Source organism: Lissotriton helveticus, chromosome 12 (genome assembly GCF_964261635.1).
Source record: "Lissotriton helveticus chromosome 12, aLisHel1.1, whole genome shotgun sequence".
NCBI lineage: Eukaryota > Metazoa > Chordata > Amphibia > Caudata > Salamandridae > Lissotriton > Lissotriton helveticus.
Genome location: NC_136073.1, coordinates 293,228,283 through 293,244,089, shown reverse-complemented (window position 1 = coordinate 293,244,089; position 15,807 = coordinate 293,228,283). Strand labels below are relative to the sequence as shown.

Sequence of the window (15,807 nt, the reverse complement as noted above, 5' to 3'; positions counted from 1 at the left end):
TTTGGGAGGTGCTTGGTGCAGATCGAGAAGGGTTCCTGGCCATTTCTTGGACCTCTGCCCTAGCATAGTTGTTGGGATGCTTCCGCTCCATATGCCGAATCATGGTATAATTACCAAATGAATATTTTCTATTAGGGTTCCCCCTTGAAAGTTCCATGCCACAGATTAGGCAAGTCACCTTTGGTGCATTGACTTTCTTTTTGCCATCTGGAATAGAAAAAAACTCCCATACTATGTGCTCCTTTGGCCTATATGGGGTATTGTCTTCTGGGAGGTATGTCCTTCTTCCCTCCTCATCCTCCTCCTCCTCTTCTTCTTCTTGACCACCAATGTGTTGTTGTGGTGGTCCTCTTGGTGGTGGTGGTGGTGGTGGTGGTGCAGATGCTCCAGCTGCTGCTGCTACTGTAGCAATTTTAAAGTAGAAAAGACTAGAGACAGATCTCCAAACAGGTCTTCCTCAGTCAAAGGACAAAGTCAGAATAAGGAAAAAAGGTGGGGGCTTTCATTATTTAGAAAACAAAACTGTTCTGGACCAATGAAAAGTGTTATTTTCAAGTCACATGATCCAGGCTTTCATCATTTGGAAACCAAAACTGATCTGCACCAATGAAAAGTGTTATTTTCAGATCACATGACCCGACGCGCTTACGCTACGCGCCCTGGGGCGCGCCCGTAGTCGTGCCCCGGGGCGCGACCCGGGGCGCGTAGCGTAAGCGCGTCGGGACGTTGTGCAATCGTATGCGCTCGCGTGCTTCCGGGAGCGCTTACACAGTGCTTGATATGACGCATCACGCGGCTACGCGATACGTCACGATGTTGTTTTCGTTCGCAAAAGTAGCGCTAACGGGACGCTCACCGGTACGCGCCCCGGGGCACGCCGTAACACTGCGCTGACCCGTGAACGCATTGGTACGCACCCCGGGAGCTCTCCAGGGCAAAAAAATAAATTTAAAAAAATTATATTATTATACAATATAAAATTCGGTATAAAAATATTACTTTTCATACCTATAAAGATTTGCTATTAAAAAAACATTGAAATTCACTGAAAAAAACATAGGTTTCACACCAGTTATAGTTAGGAATTAGCATTTAAAAAAACTATTAAATTCACTGAAAAAACCATAGGTTTCACACCAGTTATAGTTAGCTGGAAGTTTTACTCGCATCAAACCATTGAAATTCCCACGTTATAGTTAGTTGGACTCACGATAACTTGCGCGTGCAATGCACTGCTGATGACGTCACCTATTACATCACTCATGACATGGTCAGTGACATCACTCATGACATCACTGATGACACCATCCTTGTGACAGAGTGACAGACCTCCTTTCACTGTAATGTAACCCTTGAAACACATATTCAAAAATAGAAACTAAAATTTTCCAAAAAATGGAGATACCGATACCACTTACAACAACCAATTCAATAATTCTACCATCTATATACACATGCACTAATTCACCAACAGTTCTATATAGTCACTCATACATATACTCACTCATCATATGTAGTGATACACCTATACATCCTGTTACACACCGACAGGCATCCAAACGTTACTCACACACATACTCACACATGCAAATAAACTATTCAACATCCATTTATTTGCATATACAGCTATACACACACTACCACTTTACTTCTAAGGAAAGTTACACATACTTACTCTCTTAAACAATCACTTATAGAAACACATACTAATTTAAACAGGAACTCTTAGAATCCCTCACTCTCACATGTACTCACTTATATACATCAATATTCACATATATTAGATTAAAACATATGTAGTTACTGATAAAGACACTAGTGAGACAGTCATTCACTCAGTAACACACACATATACACACTCATCCACCCATACAGTCCTGCACATAAGCTGTCTTCAAAACACATACAAACAGAGAGTCAGTCATTCATGCATCTATGTGCTAAGTAATACCCCCACCAAACCATACAAACACTGATACTGATACTAAGAAAAACATCTAATAACCCATAAACTTCTATTACTTAGCACATAGATGCATGAATGACTGACTCTCTCTTTGTATGTGTTTTGAAGACAGCATATGTGCAGGACTGTATGGGTGGATGAGTGTGTATATGTGTGTACTAGTGAGTGAATAACTGTCTCACTAGTGTCTTTATCAGTAACTACATATGTTTTAATCTAGTATATGTGAATATTGATGTATATAAGTGAGTATATGTGAGAGTGAGGGATTGTAAGAGTTCCTGTTTAAATTAGTATGTGTTTCTATAAGTGATTGTTTAAGAGAGTAAGTATGTGTAAGTTTCCTTAGAAGTAAAGCGGTAGTGTGTATAGCTGTATATGCAAATAAATGGATGTTCAATGTTATGTTATGTTATGTTATGTTACTGGGGGTTTTGTAAAGCGCTCAGCTGCTCAAGAGAGCGTCCTGGCGCTATAGATCATCACACAAACACCAGCAACTAACAAGACAGCCAAAACGGCACTAAAAATCCACAAAAAAAACTTATAGGGCAAAGAGATAAGTTTTAAGTCCCTTTCTAAAAGCAGACAAATTGAAGCACGTTCGCAACGTCAGGGGCAGAGTGTTCCAAAGACGGGGGGCAAGGTAACTAAAGGAACGACCTCCACAACGAACACGTCTCACTGCCGGCACGATGGCATTGGCCTGGGCATCCGACCTCAAGGGTCTAGATGGAAGATAGAAGTTGACCCTTCTCTGCAAATAGCCAGCGCCGAAATTGTGAAGCGCCTTAAAATATTGCCCTAGCTGCCGAATTTTGGACTATCTGCAGGCGGGTCAGCAGATATTCAGGAAGACCCAGATAAAGGATGTTGGCATAGTCTAGGCGTGAACCTATCAGGGCCTGCACCGTAATCTTCTTGTGCTCCAGAGATAGGTACGGCAGAAACTTTCTCAACATCCTTAAGATGGCAAAGCACTTCCCCGTCAGGCCAGCTACCTGGGCCTTGAAGGAGAGGGTGTTATCGACCAACATGCCCAGAATCTTAGTTGTAACAGAATCGCTGGCAGGGGGGAACATGGCCGAAGGCCACCAGTGCATCCATCTCGGGTCGGCAGAACAACCAAAAAACAATATCTCGGATTTGTCTGAGTTGCATTTGAGGCCACTTTTCCCGAACCAATCAAACACAAACTCCAGACACTTCCGGATGGCCGCTCCGTCGAAATCACAGCCCCTGTCACAAGTGAATAGGAGCTGTGTATCGTCCGTATAGGACACGATCTGAGCCCCTAGCTCCTCCACCCGTGCCGCCAAAGGTGTCATAAAGATGTTAAAAAGGGAGGGGCTGAGTATGGAGCCCTGCGGGACCCCCACCTCAAGCTGCGGCATAGGGGCGGAGAAAGGGGGGGCCCAGATCGTTTGTCTGTGGTCGGCCAGGAAAGATTGAAACCATTTGAACACCGTTCCCCTCAGGCCAATCTCCCAGAGTCTTGTCAGGAGAAGGTCGTGGGGAACGGTGTCGAATGCCGCCGACAAATCAAGCATGATGAGCAAGGCCTTTCCATCCCTGTCCAGAGTTTCCTTCACAGCCTCGGTCACCTCGAGTAGAGCGGTTTCTGTACTCAGGTTAGATCTAAACCCGGACTGAGACTGATGTAATAAGGAATTAACCTCTAGAAAGTTGGTTAAGGTGGTGTGTACATGCTTTTCCGCTATTTTGGCCAAAGTGGGCAGCAACGAAATTGGCCTATATTTGGAATGCACTTTGGCATCTGCATTCGGCTTTTTAATAAGGGGAAGGACTAGGGCCTGCTTCCAGGATGAGGGAACTTTTTCCGAGCTCAGAGATGAATTAATAATAGGATTAATGATAGAGTTAAGAGCAGGCGCCACGGTCGCAAGACACTTGGCGGGGCAAGGGTCAAGTGGAGAGCCAGATTTCAAGTTGGACAGGAGGTCAAGCGAGGCCTGAAGCTCTAAAGCAGGGAAGCAGTCAAGGATAGGTGTGTCCGTATCAGATGCAGATGAGTGTATCCAGGGATTAAGAGAGCCGTCGGCCACAGAGCCAGAACCCGAGATGTTATGGGCTCCTTGCAAGGCCGACTGGATGGTACGGATTTTATTAGTGAAAAATGCTGCAAGCTCCGTGATCCATGGATCGAGAAGACAGACGTAGGAGTACAGCAAGAGGGAGAGATAAATTCTTTAACAATCTTAAAGATCTCTTTGCAGGAGTTATCTGCTTCCTCAATCCTTTGAGCTAAAAAGGATTTTTTCTCTGCAGTAATCTCCCTATGATATTCCTTCACTGCTTCTCTATAAGACTGCTAAGCAGATGTATCATACTGCCTCCGCCAAATTCTCTCCAGCCTCTTGCAGTGCCTTCTCTTGCCAGCCAATGTAATAGAGAACCACGGAGCCGACGCTCTTGCCAGTTCTGATCTAACCTGGCGGGGTGGTGCCAAGGCTTCCAGACGTGCGGTGAGCCAGTTCTGAAAACACACTACATCGTCCTCCAACCTGCCTGTGAGAACACAAGGATAGGTTTCTAAGGCCCGGGTAAGCATGGCTGGGGTGACTTTGTGAAAGGCTCTAGGCATACGTGCTGTTTGCCGCTGCACATTGCGAGTGGCCGCTAGATGATGTACTATCACGAAGTCCGCTAGGAAATGATCCAACCAGAGGACTGGGGCAAGGGAGGAGAGGGACACCGGAACGGTCGAGAAAAGTTGATCTAAAATGTGCCCTTTCTCGTGTGTAGGTGCCTGCAAGTACATATGAAATCCCACCGAAAATGTCATATCCAGGAATTTTTGCACTTCAGGATCATCGCCCTTATCCATGTGGATGTTAAAATCCCCTAGGATTAGTCAGTGTTTTGCCCTGAGACTGAGTGTGGAAATAATCGACAACAAATCCTCGGTAAAAGAGCCGAGAGGGCCAGGAGGTCTATAAAGCAAGATCCCCAAGCAGGATTGATGGGGGGAGAGGGCCAAGGAAAAGGCAAGGGTCTCACAGCCAGGTAGGTCATCCACAGACAAGATAGTGCAAGGAATGTGCCTCTTAATAATAAGCGCCACTCCACCTCCCCTGCCCTTACTTCTGTCTCGACGGAAAATAGCATACGTAGGAGGGATGGCGATAGCCAGATCAGGTTCCGATCCCTCACCGAGCCATGTCTCCGTGAGAAAGAGACAATCCGTTTCATTGTGTGTTAAAAGATTATGGATGTCAAGAGCTTGTTGGGGAAGGGACCTAGTATTTAACAATGCACATTTACTGCCTAAAGGGGGGAGCTTGCACGGAAGGGTTTCGGTGAAACCAGGAATCCACCCGCACGTGAAGCACTTAGTAATAGCCCCTGCAAAGTAGGGGATGACTCGCTGACATGGAGCAGTATGTACATTATAGGACAAAAGTTCCTCTCTAGTGTACATCCTACTAAGTGCTCAATGAGATCCACCAGGCTCGCTCCCCGTGCGCCTCCGGGACGCTGACGGGCGCAGACGGGATGACTCAGGCGAGACTCCGGCGCAGGGACGGCGCACCCGCAAACGCGACCGCTAGCGCGTGAGACAACCGTTTCCTTTTATGTGGGACACTAGAGCGCTCACACCACTCTAGCCCACACTCAAGATGGCCGCCGTGGGCGGAAATCCCTGACCCCGGTCTGAAGCCCTAACGGCAGCTAGAGCCGTGAAAGAGTGGCGAAAATGCGTGCAAGTGGCCTAAAAGTATGCTGTATGCATTACAGAGTGAAAATACACAATTTTTAAAATACAATAAAAACGAGCCGTTTTACTCGCACAACTCGTAATTAAAGGAAGCGTGCTCAGCGCTTCACAAGTAGCAATTCTAGCTGGTATGGGTGAAAAGATCTCGCGAGCGCAGTCCCTGGGCTCCTTTTATGTGGGACACTAGAGCGCTCACACCACTCTAGCCCACACTCAAGATGGCCGCCGTGGGCGGAAATCCCTGACCCCGGTCTGAAGCCCTAACGGCAGCTAGAGCCGTGAAAGAGTGGCGAAAATGCGTGCAAGTGGCCTAAAAGTATGCTGTATGCATTACAGAGTGAAAATACACAATTTTAAAAATACAATAAAAACGAGCCGTTTTACTCGCACAACTCGTAATTAAAGGAAGCGTGCTCAGCGCTTCACAAGTAGCAATTCTAGCTGGTATGGGTGAAAAGATCAATAGTTTATTTGCATGTGTGAGTATGTGTGAGAGTATCTTTTGGATGAATGTCGGTGTGTAACAGGATGTATAGGTGTATCACTACATATGATGAGTGAGTATATGTATGAGTGACTATATAGAACTCTTGGCGAATGAGTGGATGTGTATATAGATGGTGGAATTATTGAATTGGTTGTTGTAACTGGAATGGGTATCTCAATTTTTTTGAAAATTGTAGTTTCTATTTTTGAATATGTGTTTCAAGGGTTACATTACAGTGAAAGGAGGTCTGTCACTCTGTCACAAGGATGGTATCATCAGTGATGTCATGAGTGATGTCACTGACCATGTCATGAGTGATGTAATATGTGACGTCATCAGCAGTGCATTGCATGCGCAAGTTATAGTGAGTCCAACTAACTATAACGTGGGAATTTCAATGGTTTTATGCGAGTAAAATTTCCAGCTAACTATAACTGGTGTGAAACCTTTGGTTTTTTCAGTGAATTTAATAGGTTTTTTAAATGCTAATTCCTAACTATAACTGGTGTGAAACCTATGTTTTTTTCAGTGAATTTCATAGGTTTTTTAATAGCAAGTCTCTGTAGGTATGAAATGTAACATTTTTTACAATGAATTTTATATTTTACAATTATGTAATTCTATTTTTTTCTTTTTTTGCTCCGGAGCGCTCCCGGGGCGCGTACCGATGCGCTCACCGGTGTGCGCATTGTTACGGCGCGCCCCGGGGCGCGTACCGGGGAGCGTCCTGTTAGCGCTATTGCCACGATCGAAAACAACATCGTGACGTATCGCGTAGCCGCGTGATGCGTCATATGTCGCACGGCGTAAGCGCACCCGGAAGCACCCGAGCGCATACGATCGTGCAACGTAAGCGCCGCCAGGCGTGCGCCGGGCGCGCCCCGGGCACGGGCGCGTACCGTAAGGGCGTCGGGTCATGTGACCTGAAAATAACACTTTTGATTGGTTCAGAACACTTTTGGTTTCCAAATGATGAGAAAGCCCAGGTCATGAGACCTGAAAATAACAGTTTTGATTGGTTCACAACAGTTTTGTTTTCCAAATGATGAAAGACCCCACCTTTTTCCTTATTCTCACTTTGTTGTTTGAGTGAAGAAGACCTGCATTCATTCTGTGAGAAATGGCTTCACTAGTAGCAGCTGCAGGTGCGTCTGCACCACCACCACCTCCACCACCACCACAAGGACCACCACAAGGCCACATTGGTGGTCAAGAAGAAGAGGAGAACGAAGAGGATGGAGGAGGTGAGGAGGAACACATTCCTGCCTGAGGTCAATCCCCGATACTGACCCAAGGAACATTTTATTTGGAACTTTTTCAAGATACCAAGGGGTGCAAAAAAAGTGAATGCAGCTAAGGTGACTTTCCTCATCTGTAGCGAACAACTGTCAAGAGAGAACCCAAATAAGAAGTATTCTTTTGGAATGAGGAATGGAAGATAACTGAGAGTAAGTGAAGGACAGTCATAGAGTGAAGGCATGAAGGGAGAGAGGATAATATAGAAGGATTGAGGGAAAAGGAGTGAGGAAGTTAGTAGACAGAGAGACTAAGAGAAGGACTGAGTGAAGTGGAGTACAATGAGTGAGGAAAGGAAATGAGTAAGGGAGCAAAAAAAGGAAAGAGAGGATAAGGACTAAAACAGTGGTACTGAGAGAAAGTGATTCGGTGATGAAAGTAAAGAGAAGGACACTGAAAGATAGGAAATGAGGGGTACTAATGGAACCAGAGTAAAAGAAATGGGATGAAGAACGATGAGAGAGGAGCAGTGAAGTTGTTGTAAGAGAAATGATAGAAGGTAGATAAACACAAGTGAACATAACACAAGGACAGTGAGGGACTGAGGACATAGAGGTAGTGAACGGAAAATAGAGAGAAGAGGTAAAAAAAAAGGAGCAAAAAAAGATAAGCGAGGGAGAGTGGGTGAGTTATAGTGATAGAGTGCGACAATACTGCTGAGTGAGTAAAGAGGAATTACTAAAAGAGCAAAGGAGGAAAAGACGGAAAAGGGAAGTAAAGCAGAGAGACTGAAAGCTGAAAAGTGGTGCAAGGGAGAGAGGGGATGCAGACAGTTGAAATGAAAATGAGGGGTTGTGAAAGAAGTGGGGTAAAGGAACGGGTGTGAAAGAGAGTGAGAGAAAGACATTATGAGTGAGTAAAGAGAGCTGAAAGAGGATGCAAAAAGCAAAGTGAGTGTGAGACAATGGGAATACAATTTAAATTACATAATACAAACTATAAAATAACTTGTACAACATGTTACATAGTTTATTTTTGCTGTTCTCACAATATATTGAATTTCCCTTAAAACAGTGAGTTCAAACTACTCATCATATGACAGCGGGAAAAAAAAACACAATCAAAAAGATTGTGTTTTAAAAAAAAATCTGAACTTAAAAATCACAAATGTACACTAATCTTTCATTCACTTACTTTTCCTTTAGGCCAAATAGTACATCATGAAGGTCCTTTTCGTTGGAAAGTACTCTGCTGTTCTCTAAAAATTCCATTTCATCGACTTTCTAGAAGAAAAGCTCGAAGAACATCTGAAATATTGTCATTATTTTCATATACTCCTTCTGTTCAGTCATAACTCTTTGCTCATTCCTTCACCATTCCTTAAGGCCAAATAGTGTCAGATGTATCAGTATATTTTCAAATTACTTAAAATAAACTCTAAAATTTCCGTTTTCCCACCGTTCTGAAAGAAAGGCTCAAACAACATTGTCACAATATTCAAATTTTTATAATTCCATCTCTGGCTCTCTCATGTTGAACATTTCCTATAATACTGATATCACTTACTATGTGATCCACTTACCGTACCTTTATGAGAACTATAATTTTTATATTATCTTCATCAATTTTACTCACAATATAATTTTAAACAGCAAACTAACTTTTATTAACTGCTCCCGTCTTCATAGGGCAATTACCTTTACTTAAATTTTGGTTCTAAAAACACTAGGTATGAATTTTTTTAAGTCAAAAGGCAAACGTTGTTTGAAAGTCAAATGAGTGTCATTACAGTGGGTCCAACCTTTACGACATTTTAAATAGCATGTGTAATGCCCTGATGTTGTTGAAGGACCATCATGATAAATAATAGCTACAGTTGCAAAAGTTCTTCCTGAAATTGATAACTGAGAAGCCACAAAATTTTTGATAGAAGTTGACAATTTACTCCCATCAGGTCTACATCGTTGCAACATTAAAATCACATATTTACCATAAGTTTGTAAAAATAATGTGGACAGCATTGCAGACTTACATTGGGTACACACCATATTGTGATCAGCTGCTTTAACTAGATTATTAAAAGGCACTGATTTGCAGTCTTGCAAAGTCAAAAATAGTAGTTAACAGTCTAGATTGCTTTTCTCTTTTCTTTATCTTTCTCTTTTATCTCTATCTTTAATACTTCCTTTCTTCTATTTCTACATACTTTGTCTATTCTAGATTTTCACTCTGATTTTATAATCTATTTTTTTTTCCTTTCTTTCCTTTTCCTCCTTTTTCTTTTCATCTTCCCCAATCAGTTTTTCCACATTCTATACACCTTTTGTCTTCTGTTTCCCAGAGTAACATCTCTCTTCTTTTTTCTCTATTTATTTGTTTCCTCTTTTCTTCCTTCCTTATTTATTTAATCCTATTATCATGTCTTCTACTCATCCGTTATCTGTGATTTCCTGGAATGTTCATGGCCTCACCCATTATATTAAACGCAAGAAAGTTCTTTCCTATTTACACTCTAAACATGTGGACGTTGCTATATTGCAGGAGACTCATTTGGACGATATTGAATCCAGTAAACTCAGCAGAGACTGGGTTGGTAAAGTCTTTAATAGTAGTGTTTCTAAGCCTGATCCCACCAACCCTAACTCTATTCGAAAATGTGGGGTGGCCATCCTTTTTCGGAAATCTCTTTCTTTCACAATCTCAAAGACATGGTCTGATCCGGAAGGTCGGTATGTATTCGTTAAGCTGAAACTTGGAAATTCCTTCATTTGTCTTGGTTCTGTATACGCTCCGCTAGGTCCCAAAAAACAATTTTTCCTTCGACTCAATCGTCTGCTTACAGAAATAAATGCTTCTCAATTTCTCATTGGAGGTGATTGGAATTTGGCTCCGGACCCTGCTCTTGACAGAACAGGTTGCATTGATACCGTCAATGCCTCGGATAGAGCCATCTTACATGACATCCTTACTGACACTGGTCTTGTGGACCATTGGAGACTCAGTCACCCACAGGATAAAGAATACACGTTCTTTTCTTCTACTCATGGTACATTTTCACGTCTTGACTACTTTCTCCTTTCGCAACACTCAGTCCGGTTGGTTACAGACTCCAAAATTTTAGAAGCAGCCATATCTGATCACTCTCCTATTTTCTTATCTCTTGATTTGGGTCTTTCGAGTCCAGGGCGCAAGTCGTGGCGTTTAAGTATAAACAAATATAAAACACCAACAGGTAAGCTTCTTTTACAGTCACACTTACGTGATTACCTTATAAATAATGAGGATTCAATTTCCTCTAAAAGGATGGTCTGGGCAGCTGCTAAGGCAACCATCAGAGGTCAACTTATGCGGGACGCTGCTCTTTCTAAAAAGAAAAACGCTGCCAAACAAGTCGATCTGGAAAAAGACATTCGTCGGCTCTCTCAATTATATATTTCAAAACCGACTCTCCAAAACCGTAAGTTATTGGAACAGGCGCGCATGTCTCTTAATACTCTTTTTACTTCTAAGGCTAAATATGCCTTACAAAAGATGAAAGGCCGTCACTACGAACAAGGGGAAAAGGCTGGTCGGCTATTGGCTGCGCAGCTGCGTCAGAGAGAGGCCGCTATGGCAATTCCAGCTATTAAATCAAGTGGTGGTGATATACTTACTCGACCACAATACATCGTTGAAGAATTTGCCTCATTTTACAGATCTCTCTACTCTCCAAGCACTCACGTAGATACACTAGCGATGTCTACATTTTTAGATGCGGTACATCTTCCACAACTCTCAGATGATGGCAGAGCCCTACTTGAGGGTGCTATTACGAAAGAAGAAATCTCCTCTGCTATAACTGCCTTACCGTACCATAAAGCTCCGGGTGATGATGGTTTTCCTCCTGAATTTTTTAAGTGGACTGGTCAGAGTATGATTGATACTCTACATGCTGCCTTTGAGGAAGCTGTAGAGGAATCTTCTCTTGGTTCTATTTCCAACAAGGCCATCATAGCGGTTTTGCCAAAACCTGGTAAAGATCCTTTATTTGTGAATGTTCCCATACTAGATCATTTTGGCTTTTTATAAGGAAGACTTTGGCTAGTACCATGTCACTGCCTCTGCCCTTTACTTCTGCAAATATTATTTTGCACGATTTTCGTGGCCTTCCGAGGTTTTCTAAACAACAGGTTCGTCTTCTCCATATTGCTTTGGCTACGGCCAAAATTTGTATATTGCGTCATTGGAAGTCTTCCTTGTCTCCATCTCAGGAAGAGTGGTTGGTGGCAATGGTACAAACAGCTTCTCACGAACGTATAATCTATAATCTGCAGGATCAGGCTACCATTTTTCTCCACACCTGGTCCCCATTCCTGGAAACCACAGTGGATAGTGACTCTGTCTCCACTCCTTCCTCTCCTACGACTGCTATCCCTTCTTAATTCTATTCTCTTCAGGGTTCCCTTTTCCCTGTTCCTTTGTTTGTTCTTCACCTCTTTCCATCTCTCTTGATTCCATCTTCCTTCTTAGTTGGTTTTGTTACTCGGGGGTTCTTCCTTCTTTCTTTTCTCTTTTCTTTCATTTTCTTTTTCTGTTCTCTCTCTCTTTCCTTTCTTTCCTTTTTCTTTTCTTTTTTCTATCTTCTTCTCTTCTATTACATTCCTACTTGTATCTTCCTTGTTTCATTGCCTTATGAATTATGGAATATTTGCTAATTTTTTATTCCCTCACCCCTGTTATATCTTATGTAAAATATTCTCATCTGTACTATGTTTCATTTATCAATATCTTCTGATGTTTTCTCCCTGCATCTATATATGCATTTGTATTTTCATTTAAAAACCTTTTAATAAAAAATGTCAACACAAAAGGCACTGATTTGCAGTCTGGTAAACTCAAATATATAAATCTTTCAGTGTCTATTCTAGTACTACTTGATAAACTACAGTTGTCGCAGTCATGCTGCCATTGATAAGAAAGGCTAAAAAGATTTTTTATATCTACACCTTCGTCTTCCAATACATCAAACATATACATTAAAAATTCCTGACAATCCTGCTGAATATTCTGTGAAAATTGATTTTGACCAGAACATATGTCTAGAAGATTTCGAATTTCTGAAACACTTTCTATTTTTGCTCTATCACAGCTACATTTCTGAAACACAGAATTCAATAAACAGCAGAATATTTGATCCCGATTTTCAACAATCTGTTCTTGTAAATTTTGAAGAAAAAAAACAACATTAACCACTACATTAGCATAGCAGTTGACACCAGAACTGTTTTCAAACTCAAATCCAACAACATCTTCAACAGAATCCTTTTTCTTTCTGCTTACAATTACAGTTTCATCTACTTTTTGTCTTTTTGCTACTACCTCACTGCAATTATTCACATTTCTTCTTTTTCGGCCTACCACACGTTTTTCAAACAGAGGATATTGAGGCAAATGTGGAGCATACTCTCTTCTTAACCTATTGTATTCTTTAACACAATCTAGATCTGCACAAATCTTTGTTTCATCACACTCAATCAAGTACAATCCAGATAAAGTTCTGACTCGTGATAAGGCCACATATGCCATACCCTCTTTAAACACAGAACTTCCAATGTTCACCAAAGCACTATCTACACTTAAACCTTGAGATTTATGGATTGTCACCGCATATGCCAAACAAACAGGAAACTGTTTTCTGCGAACATATAAGTCTTTCACAAGCAAAAATCTAGCTGAACAACGACAATATTGTTCTATTTCGTCAATGCCATCAAATTTAATTTTTGAAATTTCAATTCCATCTCTATTTTTGTAATTCACAAAATCAACAACATGACCCATTGCTCCATTTACCAGACCTCTTTCAACATTTAAATTCCTTCTCAAAATGATACGACAATTTAAACACACATTCAGAGTCTTTTCAAAACCAGCAGTTTTGGATATAGTCTTCTCTAATGAATCCAATTTTGATTTCAAATGTTCAGACAAAATAATTGTTGCTCCCATATGCTCTATTTTATCTATAGCTTCCAGTTTCACTATCTCTTCATTTTCTAACTTTAACATTTTGTTGTTGAACATGGAACATTCGTTCAGAATTGGCATCAAACATATCCCAGATTTCTTCTCGTTAATTTTCTTAAAAATATTCTCTGGAAGAATGTTTTCATTTGGGTACAAATTTGAAATTAATCGTCCATGTAAAGCTTCTTTCCCATGCTGACTTACTTTTCCGATTCTTACATCTTGTAGAATATTTTTATAATCTTCATCCTTTGCCTGTCGCATATTTTGGAGTAGTTCTGCATATTTGAAATTTAACCATATATTAACGTTTCCAATGCTTCCTAGGCACTTCCTGGTATCTTCAAGCGTGACCATTTTAAACACTGGTTGTCCTTTCACTGGAGTCAACTGCAGTAGATCTCCAAAAACAATAATGTATTTCCCTCCAAATAACACATCGTACTCTGTTCTAAGAATTTCTTGCATTCTCAAATGCACAAAAGCAAGCATTAGATTTGACACCATGCTTACTTCATCAATGATAAGAAGTTTCATTTTCTTCAGGACTCTGGAAACTTCGTTACACGCATCTCCAGATAGCTTGTGGTATTGCAATTTGTTATCATGCTCCACTGGCAGCATCAGTAAACGATGTAAAGTAATCCCTTTAATATTATGTGCTGCCAGCCCAGTTGGAGCGGTAACAACACATGACAGTGGTGATTCAGTCCTTTTCTGCAGATAAGTTGCAATTGCTTTAATCAGAAAACTTTTTCCAGTTCCCGCTTCTCCACTCAAGTACAGTTGGACAGGCTTAAATGATGTACATGAGCACTCTTTTTTCTTATGACTGAATCCATGTTCAACCTGTTCTGTGACTTCGTCATATATTTGTTTCTGCTCAAGGTTTAGTTGTTTCACCAAATCTTCTAAGTTAACTACATCATCTTGAGCTTGTTCCATAGCTCTTTCTACCTCATTCATGGCAGTGGCAGCTTCATTTTGGATAAATGGTCCTCCTAGTGGATCCTGACTCAATGAAGCAGAACTCTGACTGTCTTGAGAACTGTCTCTAGCAATCTCTACAGCAATTGTGGCTTCTTGCTCTATTTCTTCGTTCAACATTTGCAGATAATTTGGAAAAACAGGACATTCTATGGTATCCTTGGTTGCATTAAAAGAATCTTCGTAACAGAGAAAATCTCCAAGTAGTTCCTCTTCTGTACGCCATGGCTTAAAGAGTTGCAAAAGAGCTAAATAGTACAATTCCCTTTTCTCTGGATTTTCGCCACTCAATTTTCGATGATTAATCAAATGGCCTTTTCTCTGCTTCACTAGACATCCTTCACACCCAATGACAGCATATATTCCATTATTGATATCTTCTCTGATGTTCCTCTTATAAATATATCTTTGCAGAACTTCATAGAGACAAGCGTTCTCAAGGTAAGGACTTCTATTTGGATAGTATGTATCCAACATGTTTGTCTTCAAAATATCTGTACTTTCTGGTTCTTTCTCCGCCAAATACTGTATTTCTTGTACAGATTTCAAAACTCGGTTTCGTGTTGCAGCAAGACCTAGACTCACCCAAATGATGGTTCTAGATTTGGCATATAGACTTGCTGATGACAATCGATCAGAACATTCATATGCTCCAATTTCTCGATGTGACAACATCTTCCGACTGTAACTGTATAATTTCTTGCTTAGACTCTTTTCATGTGAAATATCCTCCCACATTTCCTTCAGTTCTGTATTTTCTTTTTTTGTGATGTAAGACGTCACATATCGAGCCACAGCAATAGAGTTGTCAGCAACGAACTGAATATCCATGTTAGCATTCCACATGGACAAAATCACTGGGTTGTAGTCGTTGATGTACTTGGACTCTTCGTTTCTTTTTAAATTGTATGTATTTTTGGGTGATTTCCTCGTCACAGTATGTCGCAGAGAAGACATCAAATTATTTACTCTTCCTTTAGAAATCACTGGTCGTGGAAACCCGAAACGACATTTTGTGTAGAACTTGTCCTTGTTTCTGAATTTTCGACTACAGTACTTTCCACAACGATGGGATTGAAAGCATAAAACTTGTTGCCTTAAACAGTTTTCTTCGGTAGTTTTCGGAACAGCACATGTTGAATACTCTTCAATGAAGCTCATCACTGTCTCATCCGAATCTGTTCCAAATTTGGGTGCATCTTTAATCCACAACAACATATGTATATGAGGAGCACCTCTCGCTTGATACTCCTTTCTCCAAAAGAAATCCAAAACCTCTCCAAGAGGAGGATTTTTTTTGTTGGTAATAAAAGACATCATAGCTTCAAATCTATGATTGAAATATCTGCATACATTCACTGGATCCAAAGAACACAGTTCTCCAGC

At 41.2% G+C, this 15,807-nt stretch overlaps 1 protein-coding gene across 1 annotated transcript in view; it reads left to right on the top strand.

Annotated features, from left to right (window-relative positions):
* The window catches only part of LOC144798014 (uncharacterized), a 61,714-nt gene extending 50,218 nt beyond the window's left edge, over positions 1–11,496 (top strand). The window contains exons 3-4 of the mRNA XM_078668802.1: positions 9,970–10,157; positions 10,731–11,496. Coding sequence (XP_078524928.1) covers positions 9,970–10,157; positions 10,731–11,496 — 954 coding nt within the window. The remainder of the gene's footprint in view (positions 1–9,969; positions 10,158–10,730) is intronic.
* The last annotated feature ends 4,311 nt before the right edge of the window (positions 11,497–15,807 follow it).